General features: G+C 43.6%; 2 protein-coding genes across 2 annotated transcripts; one reads left to right on the top strand and one right to left on the bottom strand.

The window, feature by feature from the left end:
* Positions 1–370: 370 nt before the first annotated feature.
* nudt9 (nudix (nucleoside diphosphate linked moiety X)-type motif 9) lies at positions 371–6,322 on the bottom strand. Its single transcript, XM_069674297.1, has 8 exons — positions 6,197–6,322; positions 5,282–5,563; positions 5,048–5,137; positions 4,205–4,291; positions 3,966–4,077; positions 2,676–2,822; positions 2,499–2,583; positions 371–2,344 (listed from the first exon to the last, which is right to left on the bottom strand). The coding sequence occupies exons 1-8, from the start codon at positions 6,292–6,294 to the stop codon at positions 2,199–2,201; spliced, it is 1,047 nt and encodes a 348-aa protein (XP_069530398.1). The 5' UTR covers positions 6,295–6,322; the 3' UTR covers positions 371–2,198.
* Positions 6,323–7,386: 1,064 nt separating this feature from the next.
* mapk3 (mitogen-activated protein kinase 3) lies at positions 7,387–20,305 on the top strand. The gene is made up of 9 exons (XM_069674797.1): positions 7,387–7,769; positions 9,127–9,309; positions 10,508–10,697; positions 12,526–12,642; positions 12,719–12,833; positions 13,176–13,304; positions 13,730–13,839; positions 14,194–14,322; positions 15,739–20,305. The coding sequence occupies exons 1-8, from the start codon at positions 7,564–7,566 to the stop codon at positions 14,311–14,313; spliced, it is 1,170 nt and encodes a 389-aa protein (XP_069530898.1). The 5' UTR covers positions 7,387–7,563; the 3' UTR covers positions 14,314–14,322; positions 15,739–20,305.
* Positions 20,306–21,194: the final 889 nt, after the last annotated feature.

The raw sequence follows: 21,194 nt of genomic DNA, 5'->3' as shown, positions 1-21,194 counted from the left end.
TACAGTGTTTGGCCTGCATCCAGCTGGAGGAAAGAGGAGTCAGATAGCACACTTAACAGCAAAAGATGCAGTCCGTGATGCAGCTTAGCCCACATTAAATATAATTTCCCATAGTTTTTTATTCGTCCATAAATGGTATTTCCTTTATCAATAAAATTAGTTGAATATAAATGCACTAAGCATTGATGTAGACCACTTAAGATCAAACAAAAAACTAATAATTGCATTTTTAATGGTTTTGTGCTTCTTCCTAGTGCATAAGGTCTGAATGTTTGCATGATTTAAATATTATTGTGTGTAATGCGACCATAACCACAGCTGATGCTCCACGTACTGTAAGAAGACAGAAACACAACACAAAGGGCAACGATCACTTTCCAGACACGTGTATTTTATGGTGAAGATCGACTCAAGAATTCACGACGATTTCATGTGAGATAAATTAATTACAAATAAAATCTGCTGCTTTCAGTGCACGTTCAGAAACACCTCAGGGTTCATTTTCATATCATTACATTTACAGACATTTCAATACAAAGTCTAATGTAGAACTTAAATGAAAAAGATTTGATCAATCATCATGACATTTTTCTCCTTGTCTTGTACTAACCACAGGCCCAAATCACTCTTAGCAAACATGAATAATTTAGGACTTTGAAGGCACCTTGTAGAGGATTGTGTCGGGTTGGTTGCCAGTTTGAATCGTGGGACTCTCCTTTCCTGCCACAACAAATGAGTTGCTCTAACAGTAAATGTATCAGAGGAGGAGCTGAGAGTGTCCTGGGAGGACTGGTTCTCTACCAGAGCTGAAAGTGCATCTGCATGGGTGTGGAGATTTAAGCATTATGCTCTATCATGTATCATGGTGAGGTCTGAACAGTGCTATTTGTACTTTAACTGTTCGTGCATGCAACGTGGAGGCCTGAGCAGTGGTGATGAGTGTGAATAAACGGGGTTAGTAGGATTTGTGGCGTCTCCTAAAACTGTTTCGGACCTAATTCTTTGAAGTGTTTCTTTAAGAGGCTCTTACTTGATAAATCCAATTATAGCCACATTATTTTCCCAACAGCAGAGGTGGGAAGTAGCAAAGTACAAATACTTTGTTACTGTACTGAAGTAGAGTTTTCAGGACCTTACTAAATGGGACAATAGAGCATAGAGAAGCTGATTCCTTGGTGTGTCTATCAGGTCACATCACACAGGACAGACGTAACATGAAGAAGAGGAGGTAAAAGAGGCGTGAAGACAAACAGACAGAGAGAGTAACTGGAGCGTGGAGACTAGGCGTCTAGTGAATGTGATGTTTGTGAGCGACAGGGAGAACTCGGAGCCACATGGATGAAAGTCAAGCAGCCAACATGGCCGACCAACAGCAGCAGCAAGACATTCCCCATCCAACTGATTTACACACTGCAAAGTTCATTATCTTCACTGTATTGTTCTGTGAGAATGATTTCAGTTTAATAGTCTCCAGATATGATGTTAGCTTCAGTTAGCTTAGCACAGAAACAGCCCTTCAGAGGGACACGTCTGACTCTACACTGAGAGGACGTTTCACAGCCTGGACGCTGCACTGATCCTGCAGGAGACTGGCTGTTGAACGCTCCAGCTTTGGTCTGTCCGTGTTGAGCTTCACGGCTCTGCTGGGTGAGTTGAGCTCCCGCACGTCTTCATATTTTATTCACTTGAAAAGATCAAAGTGAGTCTGACTCTTTATATTTTGATTGAAGCCTCTTATCACACTTAAGTTAATGTAGTATGTGGTCTGTTCAGAAGCTTTGTGTCTGTTGTTACGTGATCACACTGGGTTAATGTGAAGCTAGTTAATGATTGAATAAATTAGCATAATTTGAGCCATTAGAAATAATGTGGTTAGATTTGTCGTCTGGTTTAGCACGCCACTTTGAATCATTTTTATCTGCTGCTCGATTCACTCATTTTAAGTTCAGTTTATTTGTCTAACGACACATCCTCACAACATCACTTTTAAATGGTCATACATACGAGTGTCAAACTAATGAGGTGCATGTTAGGCTTCCATTATTCTAACTTTAATGATCATATTTAAATTACTGTGGGTAAGGGTGAAGTGTCATGCATGCTATCTGCACAAGCACTCCAGGCACACAGAGGGCACTGAGGCTCTTAATGTTTCCTTCATCATTATTTCAGTATCTCTCAGAGTCATTGGTCCTTGGTTACCAGTGGGCTTTCCTCTCTTTGGAAACCAGCTCCAGGAAACGGGAATGACTCGCATAGAGCGGGAAGGACGAGTCAACGTCGACCCATTGGACTTGTCCTGCGTCATCGCCGGCCTGCAGCGGAAGCTCGCTCACGCTGTTGCCTGCGGTTAGAGAAAAAAGATCGACAGAGAGAAAATGTCTTAGCAACTGTAAAAAGGCCTGTTCATTTCTAGAGCTGTTGTAGCATAAATTAAATACTGGATCTCTAAAGTGAATATCGACCATTAGAAACCTTATTTATATATTTATTTATACCTGATTCATCGTGGAGGTTTACAGCGACTGTCTCCATCCAAGCATTGTCTGTGTTTCTAGGATCATCCACATACCCTTTATAGACCTGAAGCAGATACAGAGATATTTAAGTTCTCCTCATAGAAGCACCTGTTGATTAAATGTGACAGTAAAACAGAACGGGAGTTAGTAACTGACCTGAAAGCCTGGAGATTTAAAGAGTTTGGAGATGCGTTCATGGACTTTTGCTCTCTCTGATGGCGGGAGAGTCAACGAGTTCAGCGCTTCTTCAGAGAACTCCCTCTGCAGCGTGAGAGACACCTGCTCCCCCGGATCCACCATCCCCTATTAAAACAACGCAGAGACACAGTGAAGTCACATCACATCTTTCAAACCATACCGGTCTGCGCCGTGTTTTAACCAAAAGTACTCATGTACTTTTCCTTCAGTGTTTCAGCAGAGGGCTCAGGACTTGTAAAGATAAGGTAAATCAGCCAGCTGACATGTGAAAGAGCCACACCTGTTTTACACAGGATTGAACTCCTTATCTATTATCTTTTAAATAACCACCTGCGGGGTGCTGGTTCAGCTCAGCGGCTAACTCGTGCGCCTGATGTTTAGAGGCTCAGATCTCGACACAGCAGCTCTGGGATCAAAAAATTGATAATAAATAAAAAAAATAGATAAATAAACCAATGTGATTCAGCATGAAGATCTTTTCCTATTTTAAAGCATGCACTCACATACTGAGCTTACAGGTGTTTAATGGTTAAACAGCCACTATATCCACATGTTTCTTTACATAAAAAGTAGTATATTTGTATCCTGACCAGTCCTCAAAAACTGAATTTACTTAAGTTTTCTATAAATACATTATAATAGTGAGCGTTTAGACGTACGAGCAGAAAGTCGACACCTGAGAACGAGAACGACTCAGACACACCGTCTCGCTTACAGCTGAAATATCGAGTCGAGTTTCTGTCAATCAAACCTTTGCTGTAATTCAAAAAAGATTTCGGCAGTAAGCGAGACAGTGTGCACGCGTTCTTCTCTGTTTTCAGATGTATAAGAACAGCGCCTCTGAACTCATCCTGGTTTATTTATCTGCAGAAATATAAATGTGTTTCAGGCCACTGTGTCAGAGGGCAGCTTGTTAAACTGCCTGCTGCTCAACCGGTCTCCTGAATAAGCACTGCAAGGCCCAACCCCGAAGTCCCTGTACTTTCAGATTATGCTACACCCAGGCTGGGTCTTTTTGTGGGTAAAATAAATCCCGCAGTCTTTATTTAGACCCTCGTCCCTGCGGTGGAAACACGTCGAGTACCTCCAAAGATCCCCAGTCTCCCTCATCTAAACGCAGCTTTTGTTTTCCCATAGCATCGTTGAATAGCTTTGAGAAAATCATGGATGGCACTAAAAAAGCAAGGTAGAATATTGACAGGATGCAAAGTGGTTTAAAAGATCAAAAGAAATGTAAAATCCACCAACCCCCGGGATGGCCCACTCCCCACAGTCTTTCCTCTTGATGGACACAAACTGCAGGATCGGCCGTTTGGAGACGGGGTGATTAATCTTAGCTCCTTTGGCATCTACTTTCCATCTGCCAGACAGTGACACACATCAATACATCAGGCATATTAATCATTCTTAAAGGATCTAAATTAAGTAATAAACTATGTTTAGCAAGTATCTGGATGATAACAATGCGCAAGTAAAGAAAACGTTACCTGGTGACGATGGGATCTGCTGCGTGATTGGGTCCCCATCGTCCCAGCAAACCTCGGCCTGTCAGGCCGGTGCGACCGCGAGGGTTTCTAAACATATAAAAGTGATTAGCAAATTAATTTATAAGTGGTTTCAGGAGGATATGTTCAGGAGGTAAGGTCAAAACAAACATTAAAAGTACAAATATTGTTGTTGTTGTGTAGACATTTGACTTTCAGACTTTTCCTTCCAGAAAACAAACGGTTCTTTTGTTTGGTTGCTTTGTCTCATTTTGTGTCTCTTTGTGATTGTTCGGCATCTCTCTGAAGTTATCCGTGTCTCTTCGTAGTAGTTGTTTTTGGTCCTCTTGTAGTTGCTCATTTAGTGTCTAGTTATCTCATTTTTGAAGTCGTCTGTGTGATTTTATATTTGTTTTTCATTCCTTTGTTTCCCTTTGTAATGATTTTATCCATCTTTGTACTTGTTTTGCATCTCGGTGGTCATTTTGCAACAACAAAAGTTAACAGCCACTTTACGCAGAGGCTGTGGTCTCTGGTCTACCTGTTACTGGTAGGTTGTTACTTCCCGACATGCTCCTGCATTAGTATTAAAGCTTCATTAAGCAACTTCTTTTACATTAACATTTAATGAAAGCACTCTGTAATGTGGAAGGATTGCAGAGGAACATTTGGAAGGTGACTTTTAAAAACAGACGACAGTAATAAAAGAATTAAGCTGACATGCTAAATCTTGTTACGTGACTTTCTTCTAAAGTCATTAAATGCAGATATGAACTTCCTGTATTTAACAAGTGTTGTCAGAAAACCCCCTGTAGGAAACATTTCTGTTAGTGCTCTGTAACTTACAACGGCTTTCCCTTTTCCTTTTTGTAGCTGCCCTCGAAGCTTGTCCTGTCCACAGCCCCGTCCACGGTGTTGTACTGTGGAGAGAAAGAGCTGCAAACAAGCAGATGACATCAGAACTGGCATGAATTCACTCTCGTATCTGATCTCTGAGGACAAACACTAACAGTCAGAGAGTCTGACAGCAGCAGAGAAAACAATATATATTATGGTATAAATTAGGTTTGTGTTGCTCACCCGATATCAGGATCCGCCCACACCGGCTTCTTCACCACTGAGGGGTCTGTGTGACTAACTGGATTATACTGCGGCCAGCTCTGACTCCAGTCCACTTTATCATCGGGCACCAGGAAGCGCTTGATTTTAGAGCCTGGATACTGAGGGCACCTGGACTTCACATGAGGTGCTGCAGAGGAAGGCATTGTCCCGACACTGGTCAAGTAGCGGTTACAGAAGCTGGAAGTGATGGGTCTGATGGTCTGACTGGTTCTAAAAGGATAAGAACAGGAGACGGAGGACCTGCAGGAGGAGAAATATGAGACATTGATCAGTAACAAATCCTCGCTCTGCTCTCCCTGCAGCAGCGTGGTCCTGGCACCACCCTGCACGTTCTCCTTTCACTTTCTGCTGTTTAATTATGGAAAAACAATCCACCTCAGATGCCGACAGATTGAGTCTGAAATACACAGAAGAAATAATCAGGAGAAAATCGAACACGTAGCCCCTTCTCACTGGGGGAGTGGATCACATTATTACAACACTGAGCTGTAATAGTAGACATGTTTGTCTTCATTTATATCGTTTTAAATAAACTTGACCTGATTATTTTTGGACAGTACATTTGATATTAACATGACACTAATTAGCATTAAAGTTTGAATATGGGGTAGATTGCCATGACTGATAATGTGATGCTTTTTAGACATTACATTTCATATTAATAATACTTTAAATAGAATTAAAGTTTGACAGAAAATGTGCTGGTGGCTGGCGAGTGGTAACGTCTTCTTTCGTATTATCTTGAGCAGAAATCAGAATATAACTATATCTTCTTTGGATGGCAGTGTTAGCTTTAAGCCTAAACTGTCCTATATAATGGTATCGCTTCTAGCTTGTTAAATCTTAATAATTAACAAACGTCGCGGTCCATACTTCACTCCGGAGCTGCAGACGGTCAACGGGAGTCCGAAGAGAGTGAGCGCGAGACGAATCCGGCCGATCCAGTTCCGTCGCAGGAGAAAATGTACCATTCCCTCAGCGAAATAAATCAATAGAACAACTACAACATGCAGCACACAGTATCCAGGAAGTGCGACGCCCGTCGTGATGACGTAAGTAAAGGGGTGCGGCTTCGGCAGTCGCACTCGTTACCATGGTGATAAGATTCCACAATTTATTGTTGTGCTGTTTTAGCCTTAACCCTCTTTTATATCTACCGGTGAATCTGACTGACTTATTAATAAATTAATAGATAGAAGTAAAATTAACAATTATTTTTAAATGAATACGTTTAATATCTAAATCTTATGAAAAACGGAGAGGCATCCGCATTCACTCTTTTAATTGATTTTATTTTATTTAAACGGATTTTTTTTTTAATTGTTATTTTCATTTGTTTAGAATATATACAAACCTTGAATAAAAACCGGGTTAATGTGGTTAGGCTACATTTCCAGAATTCAGATGATTTTTAGGTTCAAAGAGAAAGAATCAAAGCTGCAACGAATGGAAGAATTAAGGACCATTTGACTATCTACATGATATGTACAAATTATTATACAAACTTGTTGAATTTGTGAAGCCTTTAGTGGATGACAAGATTAACATGCTAATAATGTCCAAGACTTTTAATATTACAATTATTTCATAGTGCCATAAAAAAGGTCCACAATTCTAATAACAATCTATTTGCTGCCACATCCTATATTAATTAAATATATTGAATATTTCTATAATACAAGCTGCACAATACCCTTTACTGTCAACTACAGTAATTGTATTCTCTTTGTAATGTTTAACTTTATATCAAAGTACTTTTGCATGTAAACAAAAATGCCTGCTACAAGGTGCAACACAAACATGACAGACTGGGATGATGGAGTGTATTATTCTTGTCATAACGGGCAGCATGGAGCACATTTGGACACGCCCACTCGGGGCTGCTGCATGTTTATTCTGCAGATTGCGCTTGTTACGCGGAAACAACGGAGCCGAACGGGCGGTGCCTGCTGTTCACTGACGGGACTCCACCCTAACAAGTCTCCCTGGTACACATATCGAATGCACCTGTATTACCGTAGTTTGGCACGCGCATTTACGCTCGATGCTGAGACCAAATCCGCGCTCGCGCACGAAATCCATTTACGCTCCGGTAGTAGAGGCCCTGACCAAGTCGTTTTGCTCGTCAATCAAACAATTCGTTCGGTTAACCCCCCGGACAGACGGTAACTGGTGCTGGGAGCGGCGGCGGTCCCACGGTGAAACTCTCTGACAGAGCAGGAGCGGTTTGAGGAGGAAGAATGGCGGATTCAAGCAGCACCGCAGCGGCCGCGGCCGAAGCCTCCAACAGCGCTGCTGCTGCCGGGGCGGCAAGCAAGGCTGCGCCCGATGCACCGCCCGCAGCTGCGGCAACCAAGACCGAGACCGTGAAGGGCCAGAACTTTGATGTGGGCCCCCGCTACACGAACCTGTCCTACATCGGAGAGGGGGCTTACGGGATGGTGTGGTGAGTGGAGCTTGTCGTCTCTGTTGGGCCACCGTAGAATCAAATGTTGCTAACATAAGCTGTTTGTTAGCGGACTCTGAGCCTGTTAACACTATCTGTTGTATTCAATAAGCGCTGCTCGGTGAATGTTAAAGCTGTCATGATGTGTGTTTGGAAAACTGCTGCCAAACCTGTGAACCGCAAATATCTCTTGCTGTGTTTAGCATGCTAGCTGACTAGCTTCAGGCGTGGCTATCAGATTTACAGGAAACAAGATTGGGAGTGATTGCGCAGGATGGAGTTTAATGTCTGAGGATAAATCTTATGTAGGCTAAATCTGAACACTAGTTTGAGTTAGTTGTCGCTGAAGCCGTTTTCCAGGTCCACAATCAGTGTCCCAAACACTTTGATGTTTACTGTGCTCTGATTGGTAAACACTGAGCCTGCAGCAGAGCTGCCGCAGAGGATGCGGGTCGGATTTGTCAGTTGTAACGAGGCCTTTCCTCGAGTTATCGCTGTGTGTGATCTGCAGCCTTGTGTGGACTTGTCCAGCAACCCTGTTGCACTTGACATCGATGCCGAGTCACTGCTGTGAAAGAGGCTGAGCTGCTGTAAACACGATCGGATGTGACAGCTCTGCGTGTGAAGGTGCTGCTAGCATGAGAGCGGGTCCCACACATGGATCACTGTCCCTTTCTAACAGTTGTGTGTGACAGCACGGTGCTGCTTTGTTTGTGTCATCGTGGTCACGTGATTCCACCGTTGCAGCACTTGGTGTTTGTAAACATAGTCAACACCCTCTGCTTGATAGCGTGAGAGAAAAACAGGAAGTGTATTGTAAGATTAACATCAGCTTCAGCCTGCATGTTCGTCACTATCCAGGTGTAACATAAAACACACATCGACTGCTGCTGTTCATGTCACAGTATTTCATCCATTGAAGGAGGTACACAGGTGTGTGAGCATGCCCAGTTTACGCAGGTTGTGCAATAAGAAAATACGCTTCAATAGACCATCAAAAAAAAAAGATTTAGCTTCTGTACCTGCTGAGGGTGCGTCTCTGTGAAAACCTGCCTTAAGTGATTTTTTCCTGATAGGGTGTTGGCTGATCAGTGTTTGGTTGTCATAAGACCTACAGTAAGCTGCTTTCAGTCCTGTCAGGTCTACTTCTTCTCACCTACACCAACACTCACTCTGCACCTACACTCAGGTCTACTCCTACAGCACATCACAACTAACAGAAACACTCAGTTAAAAAGGATGTGTTTGCACCTTGGCTCTGGAGATGGTCTCTAAAACCTTTTAGCAACAGTAACTTTTCCTGGTGCCCTCACTGAGTGTAACATGAAACCTGTTTTGTGCTCTCCTCCACATCCAGCTCTGCTATGGACAACGTGACGAGCCAGCGCGTCGCCATCAAGAAAATCAGCCCATTTGAGCACCAGACGTACTGTCAGCGCACGCTGAGGGAAATTAAGATCCTGCTGCGTTTCCACCATGAGAACATCATCGGCATCAACGACATCCTGCGGGCGCGGCACATCGACAACATGAGGGATGTGTATCCTTTAATTTACAGCACGAGTCTCTCTGCATTTATGTGCGTGCTCTTTATGCATAAAAAACTTACAGATCCTTTTGTGGAAAAACTCTTAAAAATACATTTATATTTTTTGCTACTCTTAGTATCTTTGTAGCACTTCAAAACTCTGGCTATGTTGCATTCAATAACCTGTAACAAAACTTGGTAAAAGTCACTTTTGAAGAGTCTCTAAACAGCTCGTTTTCTCATTTTGGTTGTTTAACTTTGAGATTTCTGCTGTGACTTCACCTGGTTCAAAGATTATTGCAGCAAAGTGTCCGGCTGAGGAGGTTTAAGAAAACAAATAAACAAGTAGTTATTACTCTGGCTTTTACGCTCCGGCCTGTCGCAATCAAGCTTCAAGATCGGTTTGTAGAAGAGTTCCGAGGAGAAGTTCATAACAGGAGTTTTATTGCTCTTGACTTTTGTGGTTTGACTGAAAATAATCAGATTGTTTTGAGATGTTTGGTGTTGAATTACAGCTCGTACATTTAGATCTTTGTTCAGAGAGGCTGCCATATTCAGGAGTTAAGATGTAAGAAGCTCTGTGAAGTTCACACTCAGTTTACTTGGACGCAGACGCTGCCTCCAGCAGTGAGTCAGTCCCCATAGAGCCCCATGTTAAACTTTACAGCAGAAATGAACATGTTACATACAGCTCACCTGTTTACATTATACTAAGGCTTAAAGTGATGCAGCATTAGGGGCGTGGCCTCTTTGAGTGACAGCTGGGAGCTGCTAGCTGTCTGCTAGGTGTCCCCTCAGCTAACTCAGTCACTGAACGTAACCTCTGGGCCGTGTTTGTGCTGTTGGAGCCTTTTGGAGATTTGTTCATGTAAATATCAGACAGATAATCTGTGTGTGCTTTATTGGACGAACAGACCGTCCAACACGTCTCACAAACTGTTTTTATTTTATTTATATGTTAGCACTGATTAGCAGCTATCTGTGTCTGTGCTCACCATACCTGGCTTGTTAGCTCGTGTAGTGTTTGGTTTCAGGACTGTTGGCTTTTCCTGCAGAGAAGACGGCGAGCCGTAGTGATGAGAGGACCGGTTGTTTTAACCGATTTACTATGTAGAATAACGGAGAGATCAGGGAGGTCTTTGTGTGTCTCTTGGTGTCAGTGGAAGTCGTCAGCCCTGTAGTTGTCCTCCTTGACTGCTCGTCCTTGCAGCTACATCGTGCAGACTCTGATGGAGACGGACCTGTACAAGCTGCTGAAGAGCCAGAGGCTGAGCAACGACCACATCTGCTACTTCCTGTATCAGATCCTGAGAGGCCTCAAGTACATCCACTCGGCCAACGTGTTGCACCGCGACCTCAAGCCCTCCAACCTGCTCATCAACACCACCTGCGACCTCAAGGTCAGATACACACACACACACACACACACACACACACACACACACACACACACACACACACACACACACACACACACACACACACACACACACACACAAATGCACACACAGGAAGCATCGTTACTGGTGACAAAAAGGCTGCTGTATCTATGATGTCAGCAGCTTTGATCCCACCGCAGAATGAAAGAGTGTTACCCATGCTTATATAATACAAAATGTTTTGCAGAGTGCAGATATACAAATATAAATCTGCATTAGTATGTTATAATTTAACGCTGCCTGTGATTCAACGTTAGTACATGGTGCCTGGTGGACTTATTTAAAGTGTCTTTTGTGTCTTTATTTTGCATCAGAGTAGATTTAAAAGCAAACTATCGACACTGCAAGAAGAAAATGATTGACATTTCTAAATGCAAATCAAAAACACATCCTAAAGTTTTGTTTGTCGTCGAGCTGAATCTCGTGGGCGGGGTTAAAGCTGTAACACACTTCTCTATTGGCCTTACTCAATCGGAGTGACAACTTTTTCATTTAAAAAGCATTAAAGCATTTTGATCACTAATTTATTATACTTTAATGAAAATGTATTTTAGGTTTCGGGGGCGTAAAGTTTTGCTCATTTGACTGCATCACAAACACAAAAATAAGCCGAATGTACTTAAACTGGTTTTTGTGAGACAAAAGTAAAATCTGGGAAAAGTTCTTAATCTGAAAAGCTGCTTTAGAGTCGAATCCTGGGAGCTGGGAATGTTTTATTCAAACGTTGGTACCAGTTGCAGGTTTCACCAGCTCTCAACACGACTGAGAAGAATCCGAGGAATGCGTGTGATGGTTTGACCCCAAAGACGGGTTTCTGTTGAACGCTGTGAGAGCTGTGTGCTCTCCTTCAGAGTTTCAGACGCGACCTGGTCGCCTGTCTGTGTTTTATATCTCAGATTGATGGTGGAGTTTATTAATCACAGTGTTGTCACTTGTGTCTCCACCTCCACACCGATGAATATTCATGAACTGAGAACTGTGTGACTTTTTATTCTGTTGACGTGTTTGGAACGCTGCTTTTTATATTTGAGCAAATGTATCTGCAGACTATAAAGCTAAAAGGAGCAGTTTAACGCACCAGTCAGACCATTGGGGGCTGCTGCAATGCATTCTGGGAAATGTTGGAAATGGCAATATGAAAGTTTGTAAAGCAACAGGTTTAGAAAGAGGATGTTTTTAAGCATGATTAACTTCTTTTTATAACCTTTAATAATATCGTTTTTTCCTTCTCCTTTTATTTAGTTAAAATGAGCCGTCGGTTTCTCTTTGCTGTTTCACAGCTTCAGAAACTCCGCAGCCGACCATCCATCCCTGGATTAGCTGATCATGTGGGAGGAGTTAAAGAATAAAACAAAGGCAGCACCTGTTGCAGCTCCTTTCTGATACATTCCCCCGCATGAACAACTCAAATGAAACCCTCAGGTCATGTTTGTGCCCCCGGTGTCACTGGGGAAGTAAATATATTTTATCTTAAAAAGGAAAATAACCTTCTGGATGCTCCCTGGGTAAATAAAGTAGCTGCTGCCCCCCCATTAAGCCCCATTTCTCCATGCGTTCTCTACAGTGTTGTCCTGCCTGTCCCACATTTCCTGCTCTTTGCTCGTTTGACAAAAACAAAAGGTTGAAAATTCAGGAGGATAAAAATGTTGAGAGCAGCATGAATAAGGGCACTGATGGAGTCTGAAGTTTAAGTTTAGTTTAGTTTGGGCTTGACATAAATATATGTCCAAAGTGGGACCCTCCTGCAGGCTGATGTGTCTGACCTTTGACCTCTTTCTGTCCCCCTCAGATCTGTGACTTTGGCCTGGCACGGATAGCCGACCCCGAGCACGACCACACGGGTTTCCTGACTGAGTACGTGGCCACACGCTGGTACAGAGCTCCAGAGATCATGCTCAACTCCAAGGTAAGAGCGTAACGTGGACGCTGTGTCGGGCAGGGGAGCCTCTGCAGTTCACTGACTGTGTGCGTTCATGTCGCAGGGCTACTCCAAGTCCATCGACATCTGGTCGGTGGGCTGCATCCTGGCTGAGATGTTGTCCAACCTGCCTCTCTTTCCTGGGAAACATTACTTGGACCAGCTCAACCAAATCCTGGGTGAGAGAGAGGTCTCACTCATTTCCACAGAACGTTGACATCATCCATTTAACCGGACACTCAGCATTTCAGATCATTAAGTGCATGCAGTTAAAAGTCATTTCAAGCATCGGGTATCAGGCGGTTTTGTTAACTGTTTGTTTGTTGGAATCTGCTGTGACCTTCTCTGTGTTTGCCCAGTTTACCTTCAATCACAACCAGTTTATACAAAATCCAGAAACTCAACTTTTAAAATCTGATCTTACAAATGCAGCAACACCTGTTTTGCTGACATTGACTGCTGCAGGTTGTTAGCAGTCACGTCCTCTGTATTTAAAGTCGTCCCTCTCTCTGTCCTCTCAGGCGTCCTCGGCTCTCCTTCTCAGGAAGATCTGAACTGCATCATCAACATGAAGGCGAGGAACTACCTGCAGGCCCTCCCTCCCAAAGACAAGGTCCCCTGGGAGAAAATCTTCCAGGCGGACTCAAAGGGTACGACGTGGCAGCACAGACTTCTGATTTAAAAACCTGTAAATCAAACCAATCAGATGGGGACGTTTAAATAATGAAACCTGAAACCTGAGCAGGGTTTACTGTCTGTTAATGGATCAGTGCTGTTAGACGGAGCAAACAAATAGGAGGCCTTCTGTCTCCTGTAGCAACAACAACCTTACACACCTGAAGAATAAGTTATGTTTTTATAACAGGCTTTTATTGTATTATATTTTGCCTATAAAGCTTTGTAGGACGTTAACACATACGTATCTACCTCTGACTTGAATGTGCATAATAATATGTGTGATTATGTTAACTACCCAGCTTTAGAGTGAAGGTAAAAACAGTAAATCATTCTTTCCTGGTTGTATTTGTGTCAGTCAAATTAACATCCTGGTGCCTCTCTCTAAATCTCAACACAGTTCTGGACCTGCTGGGCCGCATGTTGACCTTTAACCCCATCAAGCGCATCAGCGTGGAGGAGGCCCTGGCTCATCCTTACCTGGAGCAGTACTACGACCCCACAGATGAGGTACGCACGGATAGAGCTGACGTTTGGAGCTGATTAATGAGGAGTAATGCCCGATGAGGTGTCCATCATCAGGAGTTTATGGACCATGTGGAGCCAGAACGGTCCTTATTATAGACGCCTCAAAGGCCATTATCCCGCTTATACCATCATCGCATGCTAAAGGATAAGAAAAGTGCAGTTATGTTTCCTTGGTCGCCTGAGGGTCAGACTCATACCTGAGAGCTTCGGCTTTGATCTGGTTTCAAACCGAGAATTAAACTGAACTGATGTCCAGCTTTTGGTTAAAGGTTTGTAATGTAAGTGTGTTTGTGTGTGTGTGTTTGTGTGTGTGTGTGTGTGTGTGTGTGCGTGTAGCCGGTAGCAGAGGAGCCCTTCACCTTCTCCATGGAGCTGGACGACCTTCCCAAGGAGAAACTGAAGGAACTGATCTACGAGGAAACGGCTCGTTTCCAGGAAACCTACCAGGGCTCCTGAGACGCACAGGTACACAGACACACGGGTGCACAGACACACGGGTGCACAGACACACGGGTACACAGACACACGGGTACACAGACACACGGGTACACAGACACACAGGTACAGAGACAGACAGGTACACAGACACACGGGTACAGAGACACACGGGTACAGAGACACACGGGTACAGAGACACACAGGTACAGAGACACACGGGTACAGAGACACACGGGTACAGAGACACACGGGTGCACAGACACACGGGTGCACAGACACACGGGTGCACAGACACACGGGTACACAGACACACGGGTACACAGACACACGGGTACACAGACACACGGGTACAGAGACAGACAGGTACACAGACACACGGGTACAGAGACACACGGGTACAGAGACACACGGGTACAGAGACACACGGGTACACAGACACACGGGTACACAGACACACAGGTACACACACAGACAGGTACACACACAGACAGGTACACAGACACACGGTTACAGAGACACACGGTTACAGAGACACACGGGTACACAGACACACGGGTACAGAGACACACGGGTACACAGGTACTCAGACACGCGGGTACAGAGACACGCGGGTACAGAGGCACGCGGGTACAGAGGCACACGGGTACACAGGCACACGGGTACAGAGACACACGGGTACAGAGGCACACGGGTACAGAGGCACGCGGGTACACAGACACGCGGGTACAGAGACACGCGGGTACAGAGAGGTGAGGTTGATGATTGATTGAAGTGACAGAAACGTGAGCGATGATGTAAATCAGTCAGAAACAGTTTGTTTGTGTGAAAAAGCTTCGTGCTTCCTTTTGTCCCGTTTCTGTTAAACTGCACTGAGCTGTGAAGAGAAGGTATTCCTCCACCAGGTGTCAGTGCAGCCTTTAAACAAACGTACATGTAGCACCTGCACACGGCTCACAGAGCTGGGAGGAAACATTCCTACATTGTTGGAAGCCTTTTTCCAAATATTGTTATTGTTGACTGATTGTTAAAACACTCCTGGTTAATGTTGTTGTGAATGAACTCCAGGTTCAACAAAAACTTTATTGACTAAATGAACTGTGTTGAAGAAGACTTGAACTAGAGATTGATCATAAACTGATCAGGAACATGTTTACTGAGGGAATAACTCAGGAGAGGAGGAGTCTCTGTTTGAAGATGTAGGTGGATCATAAAGTTGTATATCTAATGAGAAAAGACAGTTTTAAGTCTTTAAATTGAGATGATTGGAGTCACATTAACACGAGATTTGGGATTAATTACTCTGGCTTTAAAAACACAAATGTAACCTTTCTGCAGCTCTTCAGGGCAGGATGTGACGACGAGTGTGGGGGTCAGCTCTTAACCTGAAGGAGCTAAAAATGAGGCTGAACATTTGTTTGATTTGTGCTTCTCTTTTTGTTTCAGCGGGTGACAAAGCCACGCAGAGGCTCGGAACAAGAAGACCCCAAACAACACGCTAACACAAAAGAAAAATGCATCAAGAAACCAACAAAAAGAGAAACTCCGAACATTTAACTGCTTTTCTTTCCATTTCTACTGCGAGAGAGCTAAGTTTAACTTTCTGCGGCGGGGCGGGGGGACGGGTCTGTTTCAGTTTATCCTCATGTTCTGTTTCCTGTTCCTCGTCCTTCCTCATCCTCGCCCATCCACACTGACTCCTCCTCCTTCTCCTCGGACGCCTCATTTCTCCTCCTTTAGCTCTCCTGTCTCTCCTCTCTGTCGCTCCCTCTCATGTAAACACAAACTACTGTATTAACCAACACCATAACTCGTCTTGCTCCGTGTAAATAACAACCTGGATAAATCGAGGGCTAAAGAACGAGGATGCTCAGCGGATGTGCGTCTGTATATACAAAATATCAATCGTTTTTTTTTAGAGTGCTTGTCGCAGTTTTTGTTTGTTGTTTAAATGTTTTCGGATCAGTTCGGAGTCGTGTCGGTTGTTTCGGGGGTTTATATTTGCTTTCTGAACTCTTGACTTTGAGGCAAACGTTCGATGTGTTTACTGGCATGTTGGCAGGTTTATAGATTCTTGTTTTTTTTTTTACTAAAAGAAAAGTCTGTGTTTGATCTTCATATGAATGCATGCGTTCCTGAAATTAACCAAAGTGGCTGAGAGACGCAGAAACGTGGCTGAGGAGCAACTGAAGAATATCTGTAGTTTTGTTGAGCTGTGACTCGTACCGAGAGCAAGTCGCTCTGTTGTTTTACTCACCACATGGAACAGATCAGATTGCAGGGCTGCAACTTAAGATTATTTTCATCGTCTGTTACTTTAAAGTTTAATCGATTCGTTGTTGGTTCATAAAATGCAAAAAAAAAAAGAAGCTGAAAAAAGTCGATCAGTGTTTCCCAAATTCAGTTTATTCCTCAGCAGAAAGATCTTCAGTTTACGGTCACAGAGGAGGAAAGAAACCAGGAAATGTTCACGTTTAAAGCTCCAATCAGAGAATTTTATGTTTCCTCTTCGTCGCCAAGTAAAAGATAAATCATTGCAGCTGTTTCCGAGAGAACCAAACCGCATAAAGCTTCTAGAGCAGCACGTTCCTTCAGATACGACAACGACGACACCCAGGCCCGTTCTCCAGGACATGCACAGGACTGTTTGTTTGTGGTGGTTTAAAATGACTGTTTTGTCCACATTGGGACAAATACAACAAACTGCAGATCCAGAGTCAGTATTACATTCCTGTATTATATAACATTTCTGTGACAAATACTCAGCAGCTGAAGCTGAACGCCTCAAAGCAACCTGTGGGGAATGCATACAGCGTTCTGGATAACCAGGTTACCATCAGCCTTTACATCCCATCATGCTGTTCTTGTTCTGTCATCTTCCGAGTGACCCAGAGCGACTGTATGGAATCAGACGTGCACTCAGGGCCCGGCTAAGCACCTGAACCCAGCACCTGAACGCAGCGTAGAGAACATCAAGTGCACTTTGCAACGAGTGTTTTCAGCGTTTGATCTTCTTGGATCAAACGCTGCGTTTCCACCCAAAGTACCTGGGACTTTAAGCGCAGGAGCTTCTGTTGTTGAGACTCAAAGGTTCCTCCAGCACTTTGTTGTCTGCGTTTCAACCGAGGTCTAAAGTCCCGTGAGGGTGAGGCGATGCGTTGACTGAAAAGCCTCCACCGAATCAGAAGTGTTTAGCACAGCAAGGTCCACCTCAAAGTCCCTGTGCTTTTTGAAAGTAGTACCCGAGAGCAGGGACCTTTTTGGGGGTAAAATTAATGCTGTGTTCGAAATGCTGTACTATATACGACATACTATATACTACATGCTACATGCTATATACTGCATACTGCGTTCGGCGGTCGTCTGTGTATGGAGGAGCTTTTCAAAGTAATTTTGCAGTATGCTACGCCAGCCGGAAGTAAACAATAACCGCCGCTTCTTTAGCTACAGCGCCCCCTTCTGCTGGAATGCTGCTGCTGTCCGTCATTTCATCTGCCGCTGTGACGTTCCAGCGCTTTGCATTGTGGGATACAGCAGGCGCGGTAGGCTGGTCCGATGCATACTGGAGATTTCCTGCACATTTAGCTTTTGTTCGCAGACTACAGACTACATTTAGGTCAAATCAACACGTACTGCTGGTATAGTGCGGCATATCGAACACAGCCATCGTCTCCGGACATTAACTCGTCCCTGGGAAAAGTTCCTGCGCTGGAAAAGCAGCTTTGGCTGTGATTGTTGAATGTAAGTGGCCCAAGTCTCTGCAGTCAGTTGCAAACGTTTACAAGATCAGCTCCTCTTTGCAACTTCTGAGAAAACTGATCGTGTTGCTGATAAATGCTGCGTTCACGTCATGCGGACGAGCTCGTAGCTTCCTGTTGGTTATATGTTTACAGAGCTGTGCTGTGGGACTAAAACATGGAGCACCATTTCCAGTTAGCTTACGTTGATCGGCAGTCTTTGGCTCATGTGAGGCGTTCGAATTTGTTCGGTTTTCAGGCAATTAGAAGTTGTAGGTGCCAAAATAGACTCCATGTGTATTCATGTGCTCCTCGGACGCTCAGAGTTCACGGACTTTAAATCGTAATCTAGAAACAACAAGGACACGATATGAAGTAGTTTTATTTCTCAGAACTAGTCAAGGTCACATTATTTTGTGTACAGGAACTAAATGTTACAACCTAAAAAAAACTGATATGCAATACATTCACAAAAAGTTTCTTGCCATCAACATTTACTTTCGTCCGCCATTTTTTGAGTCCGACTTGACGTCAAACTCGTCAGCTCGGCAGGTCAGGAACCAAAACGTACTCAAATTTTCTGAACTTTTCCAACGTTCACGTGAACTTTCCAAGTCAGGAACTTTATTGTGATTATTCCAGCACCCCACGAACGCAGCTTACAGATGAGTCTTTTCCCAGCTTTTTAAAGTCTGAATTTCTGATGTGACTTGAATGCAGCAGAATCAACATCATAACATTCAAACCCACAACTGTCAGAGTGCTGTATGCTTACTCCTGCACAGCCAAGCAACCATCCTCCCCACCCCGGTGTCCCCCCCCCCTCTGTCTCTGCCTGGTTTCCCTGTGCATGTTTTCTGTCTGTGTTCATGTTCCTGTCAGCTGTCAGCGTCTGCTCCCTCCTCTCTCTTTCTCCTGGATATGACCGTACTAATCACTGACTGCTGCCTGGGTCCAGCTCAGTCTGCGCTCCTTCTTGCCTGTTGCACTGGGACCATTAGGAAGCCCCCCCTCCTCTTTATAAACGGACCAACACATGCACTGGAGCCTGTCTGTCTCTGTCGGGGGGGGCGCTGGGATGCTAACAGACCCAGATCTTGTTCTACGTCATGTTTTCAGCACTCTGAAGCTTTTTGGTGCATGCGGTGATATTTGTCCTCCTTTTTGTTTAACCTCCTGACTCCCTCCTCGCTTTACTCAAAGGGCTGCCTCCTCCTCCTCCTCCTGCACCTCCTTCTCTGTCTCTGAAGTTCTCCTAACTCATACCACTGACTTTGCTGCCACCAGGAAGCTCATTTCCCGTCTTTCATAGATCCCGGTCGCTCATAAAAGCAGGAAACTGGCTCCGATCACAAACTCAATCAGCACGCCTGCACTTTGTCCCTCCAGCCGCTCGCTCCCCTCTGAGGTCGTTAGTTTGGTTGTTTTTTTGTGCGTCCTCCTCGTTCAGCTTTAAGTTTGGCCTGCCGTGTGTGTGTGTGTGCGCGTGTGTGAAGACTCACGGATCGTCTGCGTGTTAGTGTAAGTGAATCTGCTCCTCAGTAACATAAAGCCAAGGCTCTTTTTGTCCTGTGTGTGTGTGTGTGTGTGTGTGTGCGTGTTTTAAGGCCCTCTCCCTGCAGATTTCTGTGCTTTTACATCTGTGCAACTTTATTTCTTTATTTTTGAGCAAAAGCAGCCGCAGAGTTTTTGTATGTATATTTGTTCCAGACGTCGAACAGGCCCTGCTCGCTTCGTATTTAATTTCTTCTTCTTCGACCAAACGTCCCGCGGGGAACAAACCAAGAGGACCACATTTTGCATCCTTCTGTCACACACACACTCTTTTTGGGAGGAGTGTTTGTGTGTGTGTGTAAAGTTGCACTTGAACGCACCATAAACCTTCACACAGTATCGGCCGGTCTGTCATGAGGCTCGTTCCAGCTTTGGTTGTTTTAATGGCTGTTCTTATTAATGCTATCGTCGTTATCTTGGTGGGTTGTTGTATTTTTTTTTTTTACATAAAAGGGAGTTAAAGTTGTTTCATTTTTTATCATTAGGATGTTTTTATGTGTTTCTTTCTTCTTCTTTTGGGCGTGATTACTGGCAGTGTTTCTTTGATTTCTCCTCTGAGATCTTCTGAGGAATTATTTTAAAGAAGATAAAAGTCGATTGTCAAAGAGATATGAGTTATTGAGGGTTATAGTCTGTATATTCTATGGCTATTATGAATTAAACGATTAACAAAGAAACAGAATTATATACATATAATTAAATAAAATTTCCTGATACTGTTACACATTTGTGGAGGCTGTTTTTTTTTTCCTTCCTTGGAGACTAAGAAGCACAAAACGACCAAAAAAACACAAAGTGATGCAAAACATGACGGAGGTGCACAAAACCACAAAATGACAGAAAGACAACAGAGACACAAAATAAACTGAATTACACAAAACATCTAATCGAGACAAAATAACCATAAAATGAAACAATGCAACGTTTAAATGATGCAAAACAATGACGACCACAAAACAACCGGAAATACACGTAAAATGATCGAATCAAACTGCGTTACGCAAAAACACTGAGACAATAAAAAACTACAAATGTACAAAAACACAACATAGACGAAAGTCATAAGCAAAGTGACACAAAACAACAAGATGATGAAAAACAACTACAAAGAGACGTCAAACAACAACCGCAAAACGACAAAGACCCGAAGAGACACGAAACAATCGCTGAATTAAGTAACACAACTACGACTACGACAAGACGTAAAATAACTATGAAATTACTCAACACAACCACAAAATGATGCAAAACGGTGACAGCAACCACAAAGACACAAAAACTAACCATTAAAAAAAGTAATCAAACATTAAAATGACACAAAACTAGAAAAAGAAGAAGTGACACAAACAACCACAAAACAACAAACAGACCAAAGAGAGACACAAAACAACCACAAGAGAGAAAAACTATAGAATTACACAAAACAACCGTAAAGACAAGTAAAATAACCAAATCAAATAAAGACAAACTGAGACGTTAAACAACCACTATTACCCCCCCCCCCCCCCCCCCCCCCTGCCCATATAACTACATAAACACGTAAGTCAAACACAAGATAACATAAAACAACTATACGAGACATAAAATCATCAAATTACAGAAAATACATAA

This window comes from Semicossyphus pulcher, unplaced genomic scaffold (genome assembly GCF_022749685.1).
Source record: "Semicossyphus pulcher isolate SPU_LCO1_2020_fin unplaced genomic scaffold, fSemPul1.0.p SCAF_23, whole genome shotgun sequence".
Lineage (NCBI taxonomy): Eukaryota > Metazoa > Chordata > Actinopteri > Labriformes > Labridae > Semicossyphus > Semicossyphus pulcher.
Note: the sequence above shows the minus strand (reverse complement) of the source record. Positions and strands in the feature narration are given on the sequence as shown.

Coding starts and splice junctions, on each gene's coding strand:
- nudt9 (XM_069674297.1), bottom strand. CDS start 6,294: ATGGTACATTTTCTCCTGCGACGGAACTGGATCGGCCGGATTCGTCTC. Junction 5,138..5,281: donor TGGGCGGATCCTGATATCGG/GTGAGCAACACA, acceptor GCTTGTTTGCAG/CTCTTTCTCTCCACAGTACA. Junction 4,292..5,047: donor AAGGAAAAGGGAAAGCCGTT/GTAAGTTACAGA, acceptor TTATATGTTTAG/AAACCCTCGCGGTCGCACCG.
- mapk3 (XM_069674797.1), top strand. CDS start 7,564: ATGGCGGATTCAAGCAGCACCGCAGCGGCCGCGGCCGAAGCCTCCAAC. Junction 13,305..13,729: donor CTTCCAGGCGGACTCAAAGG/GTACGACGTGGC, acceptor ATCTCAACACAG/TTCTGGACCTGCTGGGCCGC. Junction 13,840..14,193: donor ACTACGACCCCACAGATGAG/GTACGCACGGAT, acceptor GTGTGCGTGTAG/CCGGTAGCAGAGGAGCCCTT.